Source organism: Eubalaena glacialis, chromosome 2, assembly GCF_028564815.1.
Source record: "Eubalaena glacialis isolate mEubGla1 chromosome 2, mEubGla1.1.hap2.+ XY, whole genome shotgun sequence".
NCBI lineage: Eukaryota > Metazoa > Chordata > Mammalia > Artiodactyla > Balaenidae > Eubalaena > Eubalaena glacialis.
In genome coordinates this window covers 120,592,752-120,617,341 of record NC_083717.1, presented here as the reverse complement: position 1 = coordinate 120,617,341, position 24,590 = coordinate 120,592,752, and the positions used below count along the sequence as shown (strand labels likewise).

Here is a 24,590-nt window from a genome sequence, read left to right as displayed (position 1 = left end):
GTAAGACGAAGAGAACCGAGCTCTGAAAGCAGGATGAGGGAGGGGGAGCGACTAGGAGGATGGAAAGAACCAATTGGTGCCGATGTGGAGACGGAAACACCCGAGCATTTCCGGAGGAACCCGGGGAGTTCTGAGTGGTAATCGAGGGGTTGACTATGGAAGTGGGCGGGGTCAACTCGGTACGTTCGAAGGGCGTTGGCGGAAATTACCGAAGATGCCCGAAGCCGTCGGGACGGACCCGAGTACCTCACGCAAGATGGCGGAGCTGGAGGAGGTGACTCTGGACGGGAAGCCTCTTCAGGCGCTGCGGGTGACCGACCTGAAGGCCGCACTGGAGCAGCGAGGCCTAGCCAAGAGCGGGCAGAAGAGTGCCCTGGTCAAGCGGCTCAAAGGGGTGAGGAGACGGCGTTGCCGGGGTGTCGGATCGGAGCGGACCCGGTAGAGCCGAGTCTCTGCCGCGGCGCAGGCGCAGTGTCCGAGCTCGGCGCGAGCTCGCTCAGGCCGCCAGCGCCAGCCTCCGGATCCGCGCGCACGGTGGTTGGGGAGGCTCGCGCTGGAGTGGAAATAGCGCCGGTTCCCGCCTTAACGGTAGCGGCGCGAGCCCAAAATGGGAGGGTGCGCGCTACTCTCCCGGAGTGTCTTAAGCTCCTTCCTTCTCCCCCACCCCCTCCTTGTTTGTGTCTGTGGTTTCGGCGCATGCGCTGCATAAGGAGTTAAATCCCACTACAACCACCGGCGTTGCTGGCCTGAGGGGGGCGAGATGGGCTAGGTCGGAGTTAGGTGTATAGTTGGGCAGAGGGGATGAGGGGTTGGTATCGGTATCGCAAAGAATAGAATTGGGGTAGGGCAAAAATGTCTGCTTGATTAGATTAGGAGGTGAGATGAAGAGAAACCTTGATCGGAAGGGACTTGGTTAGGGAGGGGTGTATAATTTATAGGGCGTCCAGAAGCAATTCGGGTGGATAAGAGTTTGGTGAGTATTGATGAGAGAGGTGAGGCGGGCTGGTATATGTTGGGGTTTTGAATCGGTTTGAGTAGATTAGGGTGGGATTGTCAAGAGGTAGATGGATGGATTGGTGTGTATAGGTTTGGTGTAAGCGGAGGGAAGGTGAGGATTTCTTGGTTTTAATTAGGGTTAGTTAGGATACGTGAAGAGTAGTACAGATTCGGGCTGGGTTGGCTCAAGGGTTAAGTTGGCAAACCGTTGCTTACACTGAAGCTGACAGACTGAAGCTGACAGTTCCGTGTGTGGAGGGATTGGATCAGAACACAGTTTATGGAGTCTGTGGTCATTTTGTTCTGTAGCCTCCTCTGAAATTTTTATAAATTTGGTAAATCTAGGTGCCACTCTTTTGGAAACGATACAAGTTCACTCAAGTAGATCTAGTCCTGGGTAACTGACCAAGGAATTCAGTCAGGCCCAAACCATGTTGGTTTCATGTATTTGAACCTGGTTTGAATATTTGAAGTGAAGGACCAGATTTAGAAGGGACACTAGTCAGAAGTGCAGAAGATAATAGGGATTGTAGTACTAGTTCTGTCACTGTCACTGATTTTATTGCATAGCCAGATTTTCCCAATATGCCTGCATTTTACATCTGTACATTTGGGAGCAGTAACCATGGCTACCTTTAAGGGTCTTCTGAAGACGAACGAGGACGGCATTAGTAAAGGGCTTTTAGGTCCCTGGAAAAGGAGTACAGTTTAAGTGTGTACGGTTAGTCATTGCCTTTGATGAAGAGATTGGGGGAGAGGTTTTTTTTTTGTTTTTTTTTTCCTGGTTTCTGACTTTTGCCCTTCTCTATACCAGGCTCTAATGCTAGAAAATTTACAGAAACACTCAACACCCCATGCTGCATTCCAGCCAAATTCCCAGGTAAGAAAGAAGGTTCACTAGAAGGGGGGGCTCTTTGGATGCACGGAGACATAGAAGGACATGATGTTGTATATTTGATGCTTGATTTCTCACCAATATTTTCCTCAGTTCCCTGGGTTGAAAATGTTTTCATCCTAGGACAGTTGAATTCTAATAAAGAATTCAAGAATCAGAAGAGCTGTTAGTTAATTTCTGATTCTTGAAATGGTGTGTGCAGAAAGATGTGGCTTTAGTTGATTAAGTGGAGTACAAGGATCTGAAGGCATTTGTTTGACATCGATTTGGAAAAAGTAGTTGATGTCTTTGAATGTAGGTATGAGTAGACAATCAGCAGGGCAGTATAGGAAAATACTTGCTGATCAGGAAGAGTTCTTGTGTTGACATAGATTTTCCAAGAATTCAGTCCTTTGGAAATCATCCACCATTACTAGTTTTAATATTAACTATGCAGTTACTCCTAAACGTCATTAATTGCTGTTACTTTGGGCAAGAAACTTAACCTTTGGAGGCCTTGGTTTCCTCAGTTTCCCTGTGTGTAAGATGAGAAAGAGTTGGACTAGATCCATAGTTTTATAACTACTCTGTTGGGATCTTGTGGAGCTGCTTCTGGAGGCTTCCTAGAGAAAATTTCTTCCCAAATGAGCAGGGGTTCACATTCCCGTCTTAAACTAGATTAGATCTACTTCTGTCTGCTTTGAATATTGAGTTTCTGCATAAGATTTCTTTGGAAGAAATCATTCCCAGTTTCAAAAAAAAAAGTCTTAGGCTGTGTGGTCTCCTAAGATTCTTTTCAGCTTTTAACATCCCCTCATTATATTGTGTCATGCACGTAAAGGAAAAATCCAGGTCTTTGTTAGTGCAGTGGTGTGCAGCTCCAGTACTAGATGAAGTCCCAAGATACGGTGGAAAAACAAGAGAGCTTTCCTACTCCCTTGTTATTAGCTCATGAAGCTGAAAGTATAATCTAACTAGCTTACAGAGGTTTAGTTAAGTATTTTAACAAGCATAAGAAACTGCATAAGTTAATCACTTTACCATTCTATTCTTTTTGCCCATTACATTTTCAACTTTGAAGTTTTGCTTTTATTAACATAGGTTTTTTGCAACAAATACATACATTCTCTAATACTTGTAACCCACACTTCATCAGTGTCCACTGACTACCAAGAGACTCATCTCTATTTTAGGGGAAAAAAAACATTTACCACGCTTAGGAAAGATGACTAATGACATAGAAAGTATTTATTCAGATTTTTTCCTTTTTCTGGAGTTCTAATAGGACTTGCTAAGCAAGAAGCTTCTCGGGAAGAGAACTTGTGAAGAGAAAGCTGAAGGGCAGAAGAGTGACATGGGAGTCTGTGTTGCAGAAAAAAATGGGAAAAGGGATTAAGCTCCTGGATTTTAAAAATTGTTACCAAAGATTTCTTCTCACCCAAAGAAAATGGAGTTAGAACTCTGTCTAAATGCTGAATCCCTTTTCTTAGTCTCTTGCTTTCAGGCTTTTAAGTCTGGTAGTTGAATTTTGGAGATGTTTAACAAAATGTTTCCTTGATAGGTGGAGGTTGATCTTTTGTGTGAACAAAAGATGAATTAGTATGAACCAGTATTTTTTTCCTTCAGTTTTTGATATTATTAAAAGGAAAACTTAGATTATCTTTATATAATTTAGATTATCTAAAAATTTAGACTAAAAGGCATAATTTTATAGGAATTTTTATTTTTTTAAATTATTTGTGTATCACTCTTTGGCTGGGAACTGAATATTTAAAATAAAAAATTATGTGTGCAGTTCCTCTTTTTGCCATCTTTTGTGAATCGTAGGGCTGTATATTTTGGTCCTCAACTTAGGAGTAGCTTAGAAAAGGGCCCTCCAACATTTTCCATATCTTTCTTGGGTCCAAATATAAGGGGCATTCCTTTGCTCCATGGAATTTTGTACCTTGCCTTTTCCTGGTTTGTTTTCCTAGACTATCTTTTTCCATGTCTTCTACACAGATTGGCGAGGAAATGAGCCAGAACAGTTTCATAAAGCAGTATCTGGAAAAGCAGCAGGAGCTGCTTAGGCAGCGTCTGGAACGTGAAGCTCGAGAAGCTGCAGAACTTGAAGGTAAGCCCAGGCTGTCACTTCTTACAAGGAGTTCTTCCTGCTTATTCCTTTCACTGAGTAGATGGGCCTGTTTCACTAGGCAGTTTCAGGAATCTAAGTCAGGCTGAGACTGCCAGTTATTTGCTTTGGTAGTTTATGGAGCCAAGTGAGTTACTATTTACCTTTTGTCAGGGAAGAAGACACTTAATTTGACTGTCTTGACTAGAAGAGGATTCCTGCCAACAGGAAGAGTTATAAGTAAATTAAGCTACCCTTTAGATGAACTAGAGCCTTATCTTAGGGAGTTTTCCTCTATGTACAGTGCTCTTTTTAGTATATACTCTGTATCCGTGACTTTGCCTGACCTCCTTCACTCCTCTACATATTCCCACATGCTGAGCCCTTCACTCCCTCCCTGCCCCGACCCAATCTGTACTTTGCAGAAGCTTCAGCTGAGTCGGAGGACGAGATGATCCATCCCGAGGGAGTGGCTTCCCTGCTGCCTCCTGACTTTCAGAGCAGCCTGGAGAGACCAGAGCTGGAGCTCAGCAGACATTCACCCAGTACGTATCTCCCTCCCCACTGCGCTGTTTTGTCAATCCTGCGTAGTTGGTGGGGAGAGGTAGTTACACCTCCTTTTATGCTAAGCCTCCATTAAAGTCCCAGGGCAATTCTGTGACAGTGTTGTTTGACATCTGTTTTTCATGGAAATTATGTCCTTTTTGAAGTCTGCGTTCACCTCTATGTTGTGTTGACCTCTCAGAGTATTTTATGAGGCAGTCTGATTTTTCTTCTCATCTGTATACCTCTCTAACTTCCTCTGCCTCTGAATTTAGCAGCAGTCACAACTCTTTTTCATCTCTTCACCAATTGTATATATTGTGTGTTACACATCCAGTCATCCCCCCAAATGGGCATCTGCAGTTTATTAATTCATTCAGCAAGTTTTTACAAGTAAAAACTTGCCTGTTGTATGCCAGGCATGTGCTAGGCACCAGGAATATAGTAGAGAAAAAGACAAGTCTCTATCATAATGAAACATACAGTCTAGTGAGGAGATGGACATTAAACAAAGTATTACATAATTAACTGGAGTTATGCTGTGTACTGTGAGAGGCAGTGCAGAGTATTATTTGAGCATATTACGGGGAGCTGAAACCCAGTGTGTGGAATTGGTTCAGGTAAGATAAATTTTTTCACATTTAAAAAAATATTAAGCACCCACTTTTGCATAGTATCTCAAGCAAAAGTCTGTAAATGCAGCCTTTGTCTTCTAGGAACTATCTGTCAAAACAGTATGCCTTTAGGAGAACATGCATATAAGACGTGAATAGTAGGTAGATAAAGTAAACCAGTGTGTAAATTAACAAGTATTTTGAATGATTATTAATGTTAGGGGTCATGGGGAAGGTGATCACTCCATATTTAATACTTCTAGAAGGTATAGAAGTTGCTAGCTCTTCTGGTTAATATAGAACTCTTTCCGGAAAGCAGATTTTTAGGAGATATTTAATGATGGGAGAGAAATAATTTATTTTAGAGATCTCTTTTCTCTTCAAAATAAAAACAGCAAACCACCAATTGATCCATTTTGGTCTTAGCACTCTTTTTTTTCCTGATTGTAAAGCCAGGTGGAAGGGGAAAACTCTTTTATAGATTAGTTGTCAGTGTTTCTTCTTAAATAAAAATAAGCCAAAAAATTATGTATAGAATTCCTGCTGTATACATGTCTCCGTGCTAGAGTATGTGGGGAGTCAGCACATTGTAAAATCTATTAGAGAGAAGACAACTGCACATAAAACTAACAATGGAAGATGGTATGTTTTAAGTGACATACAAGTAGTACGGACACATGTACCACTGGAATTCCAAAGAGTAAAAATTCTCTGAGGACTAGAGAGATTAGAGAGAGCCTCATGAAGGAGGTGTAGGATTTGAGTGACCCTTAGAAATACGTAGGATTTGAGTTGGCAGAGAAGACAAGAGGGTAGTTTTAGGAAGGAACAAAGGCACAGAGGTAGGAAGGAAGGTGGTATTTAATTTTAAAGGTAATGGGGGAACCATTGAAAATTCTTGATAGCAATATGATTTGATAAGGAACTCTTGAAAGAGAGCCTCTCTCTGTTCTAAATGTAACTTGAAGTGAAAATGAGGAATGTCCTGAAATAGATACAAGGTTTCAAAAGCAAGTAAAGATTTAGATTGAAGAAGGTGGCTAGTAGTCTCTTCAGTGCTTTGTGTCTTCAGCAGGACTATGCCTATGGTTGTAATTGATGGAGGAGGGGAAAAAAAACAGGTGAAAGGAAAGAGGTGAAAAATAAATAAGAAATGAATGTAGTAAATTGTAGAATACAACAAACAATTGCTGTGTGTCCTCTTCGGTATACTCTATCCATAAACTTTCCTACCTCTGATCTTGGCTAGAATGTGAATTTCGTAACAGATGTGGCATAAAATTTGGTCAAGGTCCTAAATGGAGTGGTAGTTTGGAGTTCTAGCAGTGCTTGGTTGGATCGGTAGTAATGCCTGGAGTTTACCCAGAAATTAGATTTTTTTCAGGTGTACAGCATCAGTCTGCCATAGGCTCATAAACTATTAGGCTTCCAGCTTATTTGTTAGCTTTGGATGTTTGGGGTTCCTTATTTAGTAAGATTTTGATTAAAGTAAGGTTCCTAGTAACATATTTTGGTAATCAATAGTGGCACCTGAGGATTTTTTTTTTTTTAAATAAATTTATTTATTTATTTTATTTATTTTGGCTGCGTTGGGTCCTCGTTGCTGCGCGCAGGCTTTCTCTAGTTGCAGCGAGCGGGGGCTATTCTTCGTTGCAGTGCGCAGGCTTCTCGTTGCGGTGGCTTCTCTTGTGGAGCACGGGCTCTAGGCGCGTGGGCTTCAGTAGTTGTGGCTTGCGGGCTCTAGAGCACAGGCTCAGTAGTTGCGGCGCACGGGCTTAGTTGCTCTGCGGCATGTGGGATCTTCCCGGACCAGGGATCGAACCCGTGTTCCCTGCATTGGCAGGTGGATTCTTAACCTCTGCGCCACCAGGGAAGCCCCTGGATATTATTTTTTTTAAGAATATGAATTCCTGGGCCCTGCCGCAAGAATCTCAAAGAATGTAAGTCCTGAGGCCTTACATTTTTTTAAAGTCTCCTGGTAGTTCTGTTGATCAGCTCAGTTTATGAATGACTAAATGAAAGAATAGTTTTTCAGCATTATAGTTAATCAAGATCCTTGGCTTATATTCCAGCAACCTCGCATTAATGTGCTGTAGTCACAATCCCAAATAGGAAGGAAAGATTGGTTTATAAAATCCTGCCTGGCTCTCCTTCTTTTTTTTTTTTTTAAAGGAATTCCTTTATTTTTATTATTTATTTATTTATTTTTGGCTGTGTTGGGTCTTCGTTTCTGTGCAAGGGCTTTCTCTAGTTGCGGCAAGTGGGGCCACTGGCTCCTTCTTGACTTCTTATCTTTCCGTCACTTTCTTCAGATTTTTTCTAAGATGTTGGGAGTCAGTATTCACCCTCCATAGTCAGAAATTGCCTCCTAGATCATGACTGGGTATACAGAAGTCCTTGTTATCTTCAGTTAATTTTTTCAAAAAGAACCCACTCGAGGAAAATTAGGAGGAAAGATACAAAGACATTAAAAAATGGATATTCAGAATACAGATTGATTAACAAAGGTATAGCCCCAGGGGATCTTAGCCAGCCTTTGGCTTACAGAGCATTTAGCCTTCGTTCCTGTTTCTTGTGTTAAATCTGGATGCTGAGATTATAAAGAAATGTTAGGTAAGTTACTTATACAGCTAACATGAGTCGGATTTAGGGTTGGCATCATTGCCAGGTCTCCATTCTCTTAATTTCTGCTGCTTATTCATAGCCAAGGATACCCTCTGGCCACAGGCTTTGCTCTGATCTCTGTAGCTACCTAACCTGGATCCTGCAAATCCTGCCCAGGGATTTGTTTTCCAGGATGAAGAAACTACCTTCCTATATGACCCTTAAACATTCTTCAGTTTGTTTTTTTTTGTTTTTTGGGGGTTTTTTTTTGCCAAGCTGTGCAGCATCCAGGATCCTCTGATCAGGGATCGAACCTGTGCCCCCTACGTTGGGGGAGCGCAGAGTCTTAACCACTGCACCACTAGGGAAGGCCCCATTCTTCACTCTAATACATTCTACACTGCCTTTGCTCTCCTGAAGGCTTCTGGCTTTGGAATCTTAGAAATCTTACATTCACCCTGACTTGCTTTTTAACTCCTGAAATACATTTATTAACCTGTTACCAGTATTCGTACCATTCTTTGCTAAAGGTGCTCAGTTTCTGCACATATTATTAACATCTGGCTGAAGACACTCATGTGGCCATGTGCACATAATAGAAGATGGCACCTTTCCCAGAACCTTGTCTGCATCACATCAGCTCCTTACAAGGAGCTGGAAGAAATTCCTCATCTCTTTCTTATATTTTATATTGCTTACTAGGCTCTTGTTTTCATGTCTGAGGTTCCCCTCCAGTTGTCATTTTTTTTTTGCAAAACAGTGATGTCCAGAACTTTCTGACCAGCCCTTCCCATTTTTCCCACATCTCTTTGATGACTTATTAGGCAAGTGCTTCTAGAGGAGAGATCATCTAGAATCCTATCATTGCAGTTATACAGTATCAAAATAACATTTTGATCTAATAGAATTAGCATACAGTTTATAATTGATGGAGATAAAGGCTATTTGCTTGTGCATACCTAATTTTAAAATCACAGCTCCAGAACACTTATTTGATCTGTTTAGCACATTTATCTCTGGTAAACTTTGTATATGCCTTTTTTCCCCTCTTAAAATCACATTTATTTATTCAGAGCATATATGTGCTTTGTTATTCACTGCAAAGCATCTTTGGTATATGTGCTTGTAACACTTGCTTTTAAGTTGAAAATAAAACAACAAAGAGAATGTTTCTTACATAGAACTTGCAGTGGTAAAAGCAAGTACTTGGGTTGGCTAGGCCTGTGAATTTTAGCTGTTCATAGTATTTGAGGCGTATCAGAGAATCTCTTCTGTAGGTTTTCCCTCCAGGGTATAGGATTTTATCATTTTAAAAATATTTGTTTTCTTATTACAAAAAGTAGTGTGTATTCATTAGAAAATTTTTGGAAAAACTGGAAAAAACAGGTTTTTGTTTGTTTTATTTGGCTGCGCTGTGCAGCTCATGGGATCTTAGTTCCCCTACCAGGGATCGAACCCGAGCCCCGGCAGTGAAAGCACCGAGTCCTTACCAATAGACCACCAGAGAATTCCCTAATTTTTTAATTTTTTAAAATTTTTATTGGCGTATAGTTGATTTACAATGTTGCGTTAGTGTCAGGTGTACAGTAAAGTGAATCACTTATACGTATATATCCACTCTTTTTTAGATTCTTTTCCCATATAGGCCCATTAAACAGGTTTTTAAATCATCAGAAGTCCCACAAACGAAAATAACCACAGTTGATATTTTGCTATATAATTTTCCAGTCTTTTCTTTGCCTATGTATAAGCTTAAGATATCTGCAATTTTCAAATCTTTACCTTCCCTCCAACCTGGTTAACCTTTTCTTCTTCTTTTTTTTTTTTTTTAATTTATTTTATTTATTTTTGGCTGCGTTGGGTCTTTGTTGCTGCACGCGGGCTTTCTCTAGTTGCGGCGAGCGGGGGCTACTCATCGTTGTGGTGCACGTGCTTCTCATTGCAGTGGCTTCTGTTGTTGCGGAGCGCGGGCTCCAGGCAAGCGGGCTCAGTAGTTGTGGCTCGCAGGCTTAGTAGTTGTGGCGCACGGGCTTAGTTGCTCCGTGGCATGTGGGAACTTCCCCAACCAGGGCGCGAACCCGTGTCCCCTGCTTTGGCAGGCAGATTCTTAACCACTGCACCACCAGGGAAGCCTCTTCTTTTTTTTTTAAATTCTTGAGCATCTGGCTAGTGATTTTTTTTTTAAAGACATTATTTTTTTAGAGCAGTTTTAGGTTCACAGCAAAATCATAAAGGTACAGAGATTTCTCATATGCCCTCTGCCCCCACATATGCATAGCCTCTCTTAATATCAACATCCCGCACCAGAGTGGTACATTTTTTACGATGGGTGAACATACACTGACACATCATAATCACCCAAAGTCTATAGTTTACCTTAGGGTTCATTCTTGATGTTGTACATTCTGTGGGTTTGGACAAATGTATAATGACATGTATCCATCATTAGAGTATCATACCAGGGTATTTTCACTGCCCTAAAACTCCTCTTTGCTCTGCCTGTTCATCCCTCCCTCCACCCTCTGCCTTTTTTTTTCTTTTTTGTTAAACTACAATAAGTCAGCTTCTTTCCGTTATTTTGATACATGCCAAGGAGCTTTTCCTGAAATTCGTGGAAAAGGTTTTCTTTTGGTTTTCCTCATTTTGTAATTTAACCTATTCCAGGTCATTTAATTATGAAATTATTGATTATTATAGGCACCACATTATTTATTAATATCTTACAGGTTACTCTTTAAATCTTTGCTGAAGAATCTGACCTGTCACTGAATATCCTAACCCTAGTTCCTGTACACACACCTGTAATGCAGGTCTTTATTCTCTAACCCAGATATGAAATGGTATATATTCAAAGATCCTGTTAATCAAGTGATCATGGAGTAAAGTTTTATGAAATATGTGCAGTCTTCTAGTTCATTTTGTAAGTTTCTTTTCTTCTTTTAGTTACAGAAGCAGAGACTAGTTCACTTTAGATTGCTGGAATAAAGAAATAAGAGAGAAGACCTTGGATTAGATAGAGCTCACACCATCCGCTTTATTTGCACTAGTTTAAATACTGTTAGGGTAGCACAGGTTTTTGTGGATCATTTAAACCTTTTGTACTGTATTGTACGTATCTGAAATATAATTATCTTTAGGCTGTTTTCTGAACTGGTTCACATCAATATTTGCATTGCTACTCTGTGTAATATTTTAATACTGGTAGGAAACGTAGAGGTCTTCCAGTCCATCCCTTCCATTTTCTCAGTCAGGACACTGAGACCCAAATTATTTAAGTGATTTACCCACAGTTACCTTCCTTCATGGAATGTAAGTGAAAATTTTTTCCAGTTTTACATGGAGTTGTTATTTGGAATGACCAACCTGTGCCCCCTGCAGTGTAAGCATGTAGTCTTAACCACTGAACTGCCAGGGAAGTCCACAAGCTTTCTTTTAATAGTAGAGCTTATTTTTCTTTAAAATAATCTCACCTTGAGCTCCATGTATAAAACAATTGAGAGGGCCCATTTCTGAAGCCATGAGCCCTGAAAATCGTTTCTCTTAAGTACTTATATCATGAGATTATTGTTTTACAAACTGGTATATTAATCATGATGTTTTGGTCAAAACTAGTGGTGGCAATAGGCAATCCAAAAAAATGGACACTGCACACAGTGAAGTCTTGGGCTTTGATTCAGTGACAAAACATTTTACAGAAATAAATGTACTTTGTGCTAGACAATTTGAAGCTCCTGGTAGTTATTTTACATTTATTTGAATTATTTATAATATGTGAATTGGCTTTGTGATATTAAAAACATTCCAGATGTGCATAGCAGGAATTATCAACATGACCCTGACCCTTAGAGCGTTGTATAGTCTTTTCTTCCACATAGAAGTCAGAGAGATTAATACAGATACGTATTGAGCAGCTCATATGCTTTGATCGATTGAATTTTAGAAAGCAGTCTTGAAGGAATGTTCATGTTATGAGTCTGACTTGGTTTTCTTTCATTTGATAGGAAAAAGCGCCTCTGTTTCCGAAGAGAAAGGTGAATCTGATGATGAGAAACCAAGGAAAGGAGAAAGACGATCATCCAGAGTCAGACAGGTAACTCAATTACCTCTGAAAGCATCCTTCACCTCTTTGGTTAATGCCTTGGATATCTCCTCCTCCTCCTCTTTTTCCTCAAACTATTTCAGAGTTGGTATCTCTCTAGCTTTCCATACAGTCATCTTCTTTCTCTTCGTAATCATTTTTCTTGTTTTTTGTTTTCTAATTTATATCTGCTCTGGCCTTTGGATTTCTTTTTTTGGCCATGCTGTGAGCATGTGGGATCTTAGTTCCCTGACCAGGGATCGAACCCACACCCCCTGCATTTGGAAGCATGGTGTCTTAACCCCTGGACTGCCAGGGAAGTCCCTGGCCTTCGAATTTCTAAACGAATATATAAAAAAATAACTGTGAAAGTTAGCAGGCTGGTCTGTATTCCTAAGGCAGCACATTATTAGAAAAGATATAATTCATTATTCAATTAAAACCTTAAAGCTGTATGATACAGTGTTAAGTGAACAGTATACAAAAGTATATGTATAGTGTAATTACAACTGTGGAAAAGAAAAAAATGGGAAAAAATTAAATATACCCCAAAGATGATCAAAATAATCACATTTATTGATAATAGGTCAGTCCCGCCCCCCCTACACCCTTTCTAGATGTTCAGTTTATATTTATTTATTTTTTTTTTTTTAAGAGTCACTAAGGAAGTGAGGCTTCCTCTTTTTTTTTTTTTTTTTAAATTTATTAATTTATTTATTTATTTTTGGCTGTGTTGGATCTTCATTTCTGTGCAAGGGCTTTCTCCAGTTGCGGCAAGTGGGGGCCACTCTTCATCGCGGTGTGCGGGTCTCTCACTATCGCGGCCTCTCTTATTGCAGAGCACACGCGCCAGACGTGCAGGCTCAGTAGTTGTGGCTCATGGGCCCAGCTGCTCCACAGCATGTGGGATCTTCCCAGACCAGGGCTCGAACGCGTGTCCCCTGCATTGGCAGGTGGATTCTTAACCACTGCGCCACCAGGGAAGCCCTATATTTATTTTTAAAGCTTGAAGCTAACAAATGAAGTACTAGCAGTTTCATTATTGTATTCCTTTTGGTCACTCTGTTTTGATTCCTGTAAGAGCCCATACTAGTCACGCATGTCTCTTGTCGCATTTGTTTTCTGTGTTGCTGAAAGCATATATCATTGAGTTTCTTCGTCCTGTGTGTGTCTTGCGAGATACTTTGTCTCCTCTGTTGATAGTGAGCAAATATACTTGGAACCATTGAGTATTTTTTCTTTCAGGCAAGAGCAGCTAAACTCTCTGAGTGCATCCAGGCTGCTGAGGAGGAAGAGGATCAAGAAACACCTTCCAGAAATCTGAGGCTCAGAGCAGATCGAAATTTGAAAACTGAGGAGGAAGAAGAAGAGGACGAGGAAGAGGAAGAAGAGGAGGAAGAGGAGGAAGACGATGATGAGGGACAAAAATCTAGGGATGCACCAGTCCTGAAACAGTTTAAGGAGGAAGAGGGGGAAGAGATGCCCAGTGTAAAAGTGGAGGAGGTAATGGATGAGAGACCCCAAACTATAAGATCCCAGGAAGAGGAGGGGTTAGAGAGAGGAGGGAGAGTTACAAGGTCCCAGGAAGAGGCCAGAAGAAGTCATCTGGCCAGACATCAGCAGGAGAAAGAGATGAAAACAGCTTCTCCCCTTGAGGAAGAAGAAAGAGAAATAAAACCTTCAAAAAGCTTGGAGGAAAAATCCAAGTCCCCTTCCCCTCCTCGATTGACTGAAGATCTGGAGAAGGCCCCTGTTGTGCTACAAGCAGAGCAAACTGCCAGTGAGGAGGAGACTCCCCCACCTTTACTTACCAAGGAAGCATCTTCTCCACCACCTAATACACAACTCCAGAGTGAAGAAGAAATAGAACCCATGGAAGGCCCAGCCCCTCCTGTCCTGATTCAGTTGTCTCCTCCTAATACAGATGCTGAGGCCAGGGAGCTCTTACTGTCTCAGCATACTGTGCAGTTGGTGGGAGGTCTGTCTCCTTTGTCAAGCCCTGCAGACACCAAAGTAGAATCTCCAGTAGAGAAAGTGCCAGAGGAGAGTGTCCTGCCTCTAGTCCAGAAAAGCACACAAGCTGAATCCTCAACCCAGAAGGGTCTTGAAACTGAATCAGAAAAATCAGCTCAACCACTCCCTCTAAAAATCGAGGAATTCACACTGGCCAAAGGGATCACGGAGGAATCTTTGGAACAGAAGGAAGGCAGGAGGGCTTCTCATACCCTTGTCCCAGGTCACAGATTGAAACGGTCAGCTGACTCATCCTCTAGCCGATCCTCCTCATCTTCATCCTCCAGTTCTAGATCAAGATCTCGCTCTCCTGACAGCTCAGGCTCTCAGTCTCATTCACCTCCAAGATCCAAGCAGAGAGATGTATCTCAGGCAGGTACTCATTCCAACCCTCGTGGTAGACCCAAGATGGGCTCCAGGTCAACATCAGAGTCCAGGTCCCGTTCCCGTTCCCGTTCTCGTTCACGTTCAGCATCAAGCAACAGCAGAAAAGTAAGTGTGGGAGAATCCTGGGTGCATTGATGTTCTGTCTGTACTGCAGTGTTTTTCAACCCCTGGAGAACCTATCATGATTTCCAGCAGAAAAGCTTCCTTTAAGTCCCCAGTTCAGTGATTACTTTCTTCTCATTTCAGAGTCTCACTTTCAACTCATTGATTCCTAAGTTGGGTCGTTTTTCAATTTGATTCCCTTTGATTGCAAAGAAAGCTGAATCCATACCCATTTCCTCTGCTAGACTATAAACTTCTTGAGGGTATGGACATGCCTTTTTACGTGTGTATCCCAGTACCCAGCACCTAGTTGGGAGTTAATAAACAATTTGTTGAGTAATCTAGGAAGTCAGGGAGGTCAATAAGTCAAACAGGAATAAACCTAGGGAAAGATTTAAATAAAATCTTGGAATAAAAAGATCCAAAGTATTAAAGTATTAAGTTGGAAAACTCAGTGGTCTACTGAATATATGGCATATAAAATAATCTGCCTAATGTGTTTCATTTCTTTAGTCTCTGAGCCCTGGAGTCTCCAGGGACAGCAGCACCAGCTACACTGAAACCAAAGATCCCTCTTCTGGTCAGGAGGTTGCAACTCCACCATTGCCACAGCTGCGGGTCCTTGAGCCAAAGGAGAGGACTTCCACCTCAACCTCTATCCGAGTGAGGCGTATGAGCCAACCTGAGCCAGCTGAAAAGCATGTGACCCAGAGGTTACAGCCTGAGCGGGTAGGGTATTATGCCCCTTCCCTAGAGGGAGACGGAGGATTAAGCATGATTTTCCCTTTTGTCTTAGCTATAAAACTGAAAGTGCAGTCTGGATAAGGTTCAATAGAAATGGAGAAGGTTGGGGAAACCTGTTAGAGTCTACTTTTATTTCCAAATCCCTGGTTCATGAAAGTTCTCCATGAGGCTGAGCAGCAGGGTTCTCATCTTCAGGGTTCTCAAGGTCAGTTCTTCCTCAGAACATCTCCCTTTTTTCTGCCCAAAAGGAAGCCTTTTCTCAGTTCTCTCAAAGAAGAATTCTAATAAAATGATTTTTGGCATAGAAATTCTGTAAGCAGTATTCCATTCCACTTTCTAAAATGAAATAATGAAGATAAATAGGGTTATGTGTGGAGCTGGTACTGTGTATGTTGTGCTCTGCCTTTTACCAGCTCCACGTTAAAGAAAAGGAACCAAGCAGATTTAAGTACGTTGCTATGTTTGTTTTGCTGTGTTTGTCCTGACAGGGGAGCCCAAAGAAGTGTGAAGCTGAAGAGGCAGAGCCGCCAGCTGCCACACAACCCCAGACCTCAGAGACTCCGACCTCCCACCTACCAGAATCAGAAAGGATTCATCACACTGTGTAAGTGATCTCTCTCAACTGGGAGATAACACTCCCAGTTTGTGGGCTAGTTCTTGGCTCCCTAGGGTTCTTTGGCTAAGTCCTAGTTTCATTATAAAATGTGAAGGCAGAGCTTTATCTGGACTAAGGCTAGACTTCAGTTACTATGTTGCGAGTTGCCACCAGAACTCTTAAGGTAGTCTGAAAAGTGGTGGTGAGAGCAAAAGGAACCCCATATCTGGAATCATCTGACCAAAACAGTCAATTACTTTAAGAAGGAGGCAGCAGAGGCTTCTTTTTGTAAACTCAAGACTGTGTAAGGGAATTGACTCAGGCATTTTAACTCAGTCTTTAACTCACATTTACCAGCTACATGTGAGCCTGGGAACACAGTTTAATAAAGGATGTTGAGGATCTACAGAGCAACTTACAGGAGAGTGCTGTTTTTTAGTTTTTTTATTTTCTCTGGTTATAAGCTATCATTTTATTAAGCACAGTCTATCCTAGTTATCTCCCACAGCGTACAATACAGCAAAATATGAAGTCCATATCAAGTCAGAAGTTTATTCCTTCTAAGACCCTTGGATTGATTTTACCATTTATGCAGTTAACGTGAATTTTTTATTCCTTATGTGTAGTCCTAGAAAAATACTGTCATATCAAATTAAATTTGTAATTGAACATGTATGTCATTCATTCTTCTGAGCTAGGTGTTACAAATTACGAAGCCATTGAACCAAAATTCCTGGCTTCAAAGTCTCATGGGAAGTGAAAAAGAAAAGCATTGTGGAAGTAAGATTGCTTAGCTTTTAGACATCAGGAATCCTGTACTACTTTAGTGAATGTCCTGTGTAGACAGTTGGCCTAACTTTGTTCCATGATTGTTTTAATGGCATTTTAACACTAATACTATCAATATGATTTTTCCCTTTATGTACATCTAATAATTTATATTCTTCTTAGAGCTTCAGACTATCTTTTGCCTCTGATTTTGGAGGGTGGTGGGCAGTGACATGGTTTATTATCTCATTTTCTTGAGACTTTAACAATAATTATGTACTCATTATTATAGCTTTTGCCTTGCTACTGTCTATTCTAATATTCTTGCCTCTGCTGCCATCTTGTGGCCATTACATTTTTGGTTTGAAAGCTAAAAGTTCACTCTATTGCCTTTGAAAAAAGTTTCTGTTTTTCCATTTTGGAATGGGTACATTATCCTTTGGAAAAGGGTTTTTCTTCTAGGACCTTAAAGTGAAAAACCAGCGGATTCTGGAAGGTGTTCAGGATTCCCCAGCTACACCATCGATGAGGAAATGGGGTGACACCTTCCCTTCCCTATCCATCAATCAGAGATAATGTCTGCCTTTCCCTCCCCCATCCCATGGGAGTATAGCATGTCTTTTCTGTAATGGCAGTTTCAAAGTAGATGTTGACAACCTGCTACTAATTGGGCCTGAGGAAGTGCCTCCTGTGCACCTTGAGAAGCAGGTAATTTTCTGAAAAGCTCCTTGCTTGTCCTAAAATCCTGTGGGTCTCTGAGATCCTGGCAACAGAGTGGCACTTTATGCTGTTTTGAAGCCCCTTTATTTAATGGATTTTCGCATGCAAGTCCAGGGCAAATGAACCTTGGAGTCATATACAGAGTTTTTTTCCTCAGGTAAATGTGGCTTTGATCTTCATTTATGACTGAGGTCATCTAGTCACATTGATTATGGCAAGGTGATAGCAAGTGGCACCTTGGGCAAATATTGAGATTGTCCATTGTTGCCTAGGCAAGCTTCGGTGGAGCAGCCCATAGGTTAGAAATGCAGTCTGAGCTCAGAAGTGGCTCACACACATCCCTCTTACTTGCTTTCCTTCTGCCTACCTTCCACATGGTCTATTCAGCAGCCTAACAAGATGGGATGCCCAAAACCCATAGGCTCTTCTGGCACTGGATTTGATAAATGAATCTTTGAGAAGTTTGCCTACATTTCTGGAGGCTGTACTAAACTGATTCACAACACTCCTCCTGGTCTTTCACCCCTCTAGAGTGCTAGTGTTCAACCTGGTGATCTCTGGAGCCCTGGCCAATTTTAAAAGTGGGATCAACAGTGAGTGCTAAATGGAAAAGACCATTTGTGGCTTAATCTTGGTTTTCCTCTCTATCTCAACAAGAAGTCACATGACTTAAAAAGCAGAGCTGGGGCCTGTTGATTCAGTAAAGTGTTAAAAAAAAAAAAATTAGACTTCAAGGACGTCTCACCACTTGGAAGAGATTGCCTAAATTTTTTTTGCTGTGCTTGGTTAAATCCACTGTGATTCTGATTGTGCCCTGAGGAATTCTAGGTTTATGAGGTAAAGTATCTTTTTCATTTCTTGGGGCAGGAATTTGTGAGCCCTCAGTTCTGTTTCACTTGAGCCCTGTTCCAGAATCTAGTCCTCTGCCTGCTTATAGATACAACAAAAATTTCCTCATACAGCAGAAAATAATGGTACTCTCTTTTTACATTAAAAAAAATAGAGAAAAAAAAAAAGAAAGGGAAAGGAAAAACTTTGTGTGGGCAACTGTATCATCCAGTAATAGTTAATTCAAACCCCAATTTTTCTAAATACAACCTTCCTGTGTACACAAACCTTGCAGGCAATAGCAGCGTTGGGCTCTTGGCACTATGCTTATTTGTCCTTTCGCCTGAGTAGGAGGAAGGAAATGGTCCTTTAAGCAAGTATGACAGTGTAATTGATACTCCTCAGGGGACCTACAGTGCCAGTATGCCAAATGATGCATAATTTTTAAAAAGTAGAATTTATTGTTATCAATAGAGTTTGCTCACTGAGAAGTTGGTATCTAAGGACACACCCTCTAAAACCATACCAACCTCGGTTATCTTGGGGCTAGTATGCTCCTGAGGGTATTCTATGTTTAAATCTCACTGCCTAAGGGTAGTCACATCCCACTGTTTCTTATTAAATTTCATATCAGCTCCTCAGCTCCTTGTGAACTTTCTATAGTAACTAAAGTTCAAACATATATGTCTGTAGAAATTTCCCTTTCCATTAGTTTTTCTGAATCTCATTCCTATTCAGATGTGAACTCTAATGTGATGTTATTAGCCCCTAAGTAGTTCTCTCCTTTTCTTTTGGGCTACAGATGCTTTGTGCACTGTTTAATTTTGGGTAGATATCACCCACCCCCAATCCCCATGCAGTTTCACTTATTTTTTCAAAGGTATCAAATATTTGTGGAAGAATTTAAATAGTGGGAAAAGAGATGCCTTTTGCATAAAAGGGAGTACAAAGAAAAGCTGCGTGGGGCTCTGACGCATAGCTAAGAAGGCTTTGGGACTAGTCCTGCAAGTAGATTGAGTCCCCTTTTGGGATAATTTCGAGGCTTCCTCTTTTTCTTATGAAAATAAAGTTTCGGGAGTTCTTAGGTCCCACAGGTTTGATCATGGGGAAATAGACAGCAGAAACTCACTGTGTCTTAAGAAGGCCAAGAATAACGTCATAAAATTCTTATTCCTGAAAAAAACGAGATAGAATTTCCAGTTGAAAGAAAATTCTTCCTCCAGGGATGCCACTTTTGGAGAGACGTATTGGCAGCTGAAAGTATTTTAGGACAATTGATGGACAGGGAACATGTATTTGAGGATGTTTGAAGGTAACATTTCTCTGTAGGATAACGGTGTCTGTGGGAATTCTATCCAAAAATACTTCTTAAGAAGAAAACCTTTAATTCAGCAAGGATTTACTAAAATATCCACTTGGTACCCCCAATGACAACCTAATTGGGAAATATTTACTGAGCGTTTCTTTGTGTTAGGCCCCAGGCTAGGGGTCAAGGGATGCAGTCTCTGACCTTGAGGAACTCTGCAGGGTAGAGGTGAGGGGCAAGTAAACCAGCAGGTACTAGACAGTGATGAGGGCGTTGCTGAGAACCTGTCAAACCAATTAGTGCCTTTACATCAGAGAAAGTTCAGTCTACTCTTTGAGGATGCTCAAAAAAAAAAAGCTCCATAGGTGTCATCAAATGAGATAATGGCCTATTAAACGTACATGTGTTTTATGCATATCCTTACCTTGACTTGGGGTGTCTTCCAAGCCAGACTCCTAAGAGCAAACCCTTATCACACTGTTCGATGAGTTAGGTATTGTTATTACCCCCACTTTACAGATTAAGAAACTGATACACAGAGGGGATCAGGAACTTGCCCAGTATTATGCTACTTGTGTGCGGGTTGGGGCCGAGGCCTGGATTGAGACCTAGCCAGTTTGACTCCAGAGCTCTCAACCTTACTGAGCAGCCAGGGACCACTCAGTGAAAAGGAACTGTAGTGTGATGTATAAACGTGACTGCTTTATTAGCATGCAGTTGACGTGTAAGTTTAAGATTTTAAGCAGCAGGGAGGAAATTTCAGTTTTGTCTAAATGCTCTGGTATTACAAATGAGATAATACTAAGTTTTTGGTTAAGTACACAGAAGCTTGTCTTAGTGTTAAACCTTTACTGCCACTGGGATACAAAAGGAGCACCTTTGCAGTCAACAAATGGGCATTTTGAGCATCTACTGAGTGCTTTTTTGAATGGGTAGAGGCAGCTTCCCATTTTACGTTAGTCTGAAGATGCCCCTGATTAGAAATTTCCATTTAGTTCCCACTTTCTGCCCAGCAGATGTGCACACACCCCACCACCACCACCCCTGTCCCCAATAACAGTCCTCTCATTTCAGTTTCTTATCTACTTCAGAGCCCTCATTTTGGAGCCCTTGCTCCAAGAAGTAAGTGGCCTTCATGCTTCAGCTACCCAAGGTCCCCTTGCCCTGTTCATCCTTTTCCTTTCTGGCTCCTGCAGACCCTGGGGCAGGGTGACCTTATTAAAGACTCTGTGAAACAAAGTTGTCTGTCTTCTCTTCAGAGACACCTCTCCCCTCCTCTACTGGTAATTCAAAATGGAACTTTCTCCTTATCCACTCCTTCCATCTCCCTGAAGAAAGGACGGGTTGGAGTAGTAACACGTGGTCATTGCTCACGGTGAGCAGCCAGTTACCATACAGTGATTGGATAGTGCCAAATCTCATCCCACCTCCCCGCCTTGAACCAGCTGATCTGGTTTCAGTGTTCTATGCCTGGCTTCTCAGATAGAGGAAGGTGGGCACATACAAAATTGCTCGTGACCCTCCCCTCTGTCTCTTTGCAACTTTGGCTTTGTTATCTTCCTTATCATTTTTCACTCCCAGCTCTTCTGTTTCCTTTCCTTCTATTCTCTGGAATCTTCCAAGCAAGCAGCTGTAACTTTGTATGTCCTCTCCACCCCGCCCCCGTGGAAGAGGAGGAGAGAGCACCCTCTCCCTGTGGGGTTAGGCCTCGGTAGCTGTTGTAACCTGAGAAAAGAAGGAAAAAGGCCAGGCCTTTTGAGCCAGCAGTGAGCTCCTTGTGGCCTGCCAGAGGATAAGAGCCTTGCTCACTCAGCGCCCTCCCTCTCTTCTTTCCCCTCCCCTGCCGCAGCAGGGCCCTCCCCCATCCGCACACACGGGCTGCTGGGTAAGTGGCAAGATGGCTCCCCTGCATGTCTCCGGCTGATCGCCGCCGCTCCGCCAATACAATAGAGCCAGCCACTACCAGCAGCCTGGCCCTCTTCCTCCTCCTTCTCCAGAGAGACCAATCCAGCTGAATTCGGGGTTTGCCGTGAGGACTTAACGCTTATCTCTTAAAAGCCAGATCTATTTTAGCCTCCCCTCACCACCACCACCACCTCCCCTTCCATTTACCATTTTTTGGATCCCCAGTTGCTGCATCTCGATTTTCTCTCTCTGGATCGGGTGGTTGGGGAGGAGGTGGTGGGATCTTGGGACAAGGAAGGTGTTTTGGTTTTTTTTTTAATTTTTTAGGATTTTTTGTTTGGTTTTTGTTATTTCTTCCATTCCAGAAAGGGATAAACAGCACTTCCAGGGGGAGAAAAAAAATCATGTTATCAGAAAGCAAAGAAGGGTGAGAGCTTCACATTTCCATGTATCCCTTTTCCCCACCGCTCTAGCCCCTCTCATCACCCTTCTCTTCCCCGTGGCTTTCATTCCGTCTTTTCGTTTTGATTTGTTTTCAGTCATTCTGCTTTCCCCCTTTGTCCTTCCTGCCCGGTTTCTAATTGGCCCCACTTGCCCTCTCTGTGTGGGAAATAGGTATTTTTTGGATAAGACTTTTCTTTAGATTTAGGCAGTTGAATCTCGTGTTTCTGTGGGAGCCTATTAGCTGGGGGCACATTTCCGATTTTCTCCTCCCCCCGCTTCCCATGCATCCCTCCCTGCCTGCTCTGGGGAGGCTGTTCTGACCTCTGAGTGTCAGGCAGCCTGTCGAGAATGCCGAATTTTCTGGTGATTATCAGCCTGGGGAGGCTTGCTTTCCCCTCTCTTGAGACTTAGGCCCCTGATCATCTTGATTTGATTTTTTTACCTCTCAGTGTTTGGGTGGTAGTGGGGATGAGATTAGAGGTAGAAGTTCAGGATGAAGACAAAAAAGAAGATGGGAAGATAGTTTATCTGAAGTGAACCTCTGGGATCGTTGCCTGCAATGGGAGCTAACTTGTGTGATTCAGAGGGGTGGGGGAGTGGGTTCAGCGTTTGTGAGGGGAGGATGCGTGGTGTAGGGGAGGGTGTGTCCTGACTGGGAGGCCTGCTCTCTTTATCTCTTGGAAGTTGGAATAAGGGAGTGGGAGAAACTGGGCGAAGGCCGAATGTAAGAACAATTCCTACACCTCTGAGCAGGTAAAAGTGGCCTGGTGCTTCTCTGAGCTTTCATACTCTGTCTGGCAGTTTTTGTTTTTCCTTTTGGATTAGAGAGGGTCCCTGTTGAAGTCTGAACCCTCGCCAGCCTTCCTCTCCCTGCAGCCCTCACCCCCACCATTTCTCCATTCCTGGTGTCTGCAGACCCTGAGGGTCAGTAGGCTTTTACTTACTAAGCAGTTGATTAAAACCAAGGTTGGGATCATCTGCCACAGCCCTGGCTGTTCTTTCTCCTCTTTTTAAGGAATCAGGCTTCCCTTAGTTTCTCATGCAGTTTGGTTAAATAAAGGTGTCTGCGCCCAGGTCTAGGGAGGCCACGGGGTTGTGGGCAAATCACAGTTACTTTTGAGGGACTTTGCAGAGAGGGATATTTCTCCTCTTCATATAGGGCTACTCTGGTGAATTATTTAAGAGCATTGGAGCCCTGACCCCACACATCACAGCTTTATCCCATCTGGGCAGTGGGTGTATGTGGTTGCTGTGATCTGTGCTCTTCCCCCTAGGGAAACCGTTTCCTGGTTTTCCTGGGGGGACAAGGTCTCTAGTCTGATCTAAAAAGCAGCCCTCCCAATCCCACCCAAGTGATGAGGCATGGGGGTTTCCTTGACCCAAAACCTAACTTCTTGCTCTCTCTTCCCCTTGGTTCTTTCCTGCCCTTCCCTCCCAACCTCTCCCCATACTGACAGTGAGGAGGAGAAGGAAGTGACCATGGACACAAGTGAAAACAGACCTGAAAATGAGGTTCCAGAGCCCCCCATGCCTATTGCAGACCAAGTCAGCAATGATGACCGCCCAGAGGGCAGTGCCGAGGATGAGGAGAAGAAAGAGGTAAATATCCAAGCCACCTGCTGGGGTGGGTGGGCAGGAGTGGACCTGGGGGAAAGAATAGAGCACTCTGGTGATCCCTCGTACACAGTGAGATAGCTTAAAGAAGGGACTAGGCAAAGACTTGGATCAGGATAGGGCCAAGGGAGAATTCGCTGGTTTAGCAAGGGAGACCCCTTGTGATGGGAACAGGGCTCCTTTATTCCCCTTTTTTTGTTGGGGAAGTAGTGCAGGTGGGGAAGTTTGTAACCAGCGGGAAAGTCAGTTAATGGCCCTTTAAGACCCAGGCTCAGCTTTCCCGGCTCCCTTCTCTAGCTTCTCCCTGTGGTAACTCCTCTAGCTTTCCCTCCTTTTTAAAAGTGTGGTGGAGATCAGCGCCATCTAGTGGGCCATGGTGGTTCTCAGCTGACCACCATGCTGGGGAATTTTTGTTCCTCATCTGCCCCCTAGTGGTCTCATTGCAGAGATGTAGCTACTTAGAAGCCAGCCCCTGGGGTCATCCCAAAGGCCCCTTCCCCATTTTTGTGACCCCTCTACTTACTTTTTTGGCATATATCTTATCTTGTGTCCTGAGCCCAATTCAGGGGGCTCCCCCCATCAGAGCCAGCGAAGTCTTCTTGGCTCTTAAAGTAATTAGAGCAAGAATTAGCTGGGTTTGGGAGTAGGGTAATAGAGTGGGAGGGACTGTTGTGTGTGTAGCCTTTCTTTGGTGTGTGTTGCGGGGGTGGGGGCCGGTGAACGTGATTTGATGTGCAGAATATTATTTATTACAAGGTCCTTCTTCCCCGTAAAACTTTGTCCAAGTACCTCATGTACGGTAATCCGCCCGTAAAATATAACCCTGCCCAACTGGCCAATCGCTGATGCCGCCTCTTCCTCTGGACCCACCCGCTGCTACTGAGCTGCCCAGTCAGCCGAGTCTGCTATCCAGGTGTCTTGGCCAGAGGGGGGCATGTGTATGGGATCCTGTGATGGGCCCCCTTTTGCCTCCCTGCCTTGCTTACATCAGGGGGCCAAGAAGAGCACTGTTCTGGAGAGACTTGTATTGAGAAAGCAAAAAGCATTTGGAAAGGGGTGGACTTGCATCATCTCCCTCTTTGGGACACCCCAAGAAGAGCTTGTGTCAGTGCTGGGGCGCCTGCCCACACGCCCTTGCCCTTTTGAGGACTGTGGGTTGCCTTATTTGCTACAGACTGTTGGGATCCCCATCTAGGGCGCCAAGACCTCCTAAAAAGTCAATGTTTGTGATCACAGTGCCATGCTGTAAAATACTGAGTGGGGCTCTCGGCTTAAGCTGTGACGACTAGGAACCCTGCAGAGAAGTCTAGGGTCTGAGCCCAGAGATTTAAGGCTGATGACAGCC

General features: G+C 42.9%; 1 protein-coding gene across 4 annotated transcripts in view; it reads left to right on the top strand.

The window, feature by feature from the left end:
* The first annotated feature begins 82 nt into the window (after positions 1–82).
* The window catches only part of ACIN1 (apoptotic chromatin condensation inducer 1), a 32,742-nt gene continuing 8,234 nt past the window's right edge, over positions 83–24,590 (top strand). For all 4 annotated transcript variants that reach the window (XM_061180638.1, XM_061180635.1, XM_061180636.1 and 1 more), the window contains exons 1-9: positions 83–394; positions 1,811–1,876; positions 3,872–3,983; positions 4,406–4,525; positions 11,743–11,831; positions 13,065–14,324; positions 14,835–15,050; positions 15,554–15,669; positions 23,089–23,230. In XM_061180638.1, the coding sequence (XP_061036621.1) occupies positions 83–394; positions 1,811–1,876; positions 3,872–3,983; positions 4,406–4,525; positions 11,743–11,831; positions 13,065–14,324; positions 14,835–15,050; positions 15,554–15,669; positions 23,089–23,230 (2,433 nt within the window). The remainder of the gene's footprint in view (positions 395–1,810; positions 1,877–3,871; positions 3,984–4,405; positions 4,526–11,742; positions 11,832–13,064; positions 14,325–14,834; positions 15,051–15,553; positions 15,670–23,088; positions 23,231–24,590) is intronic.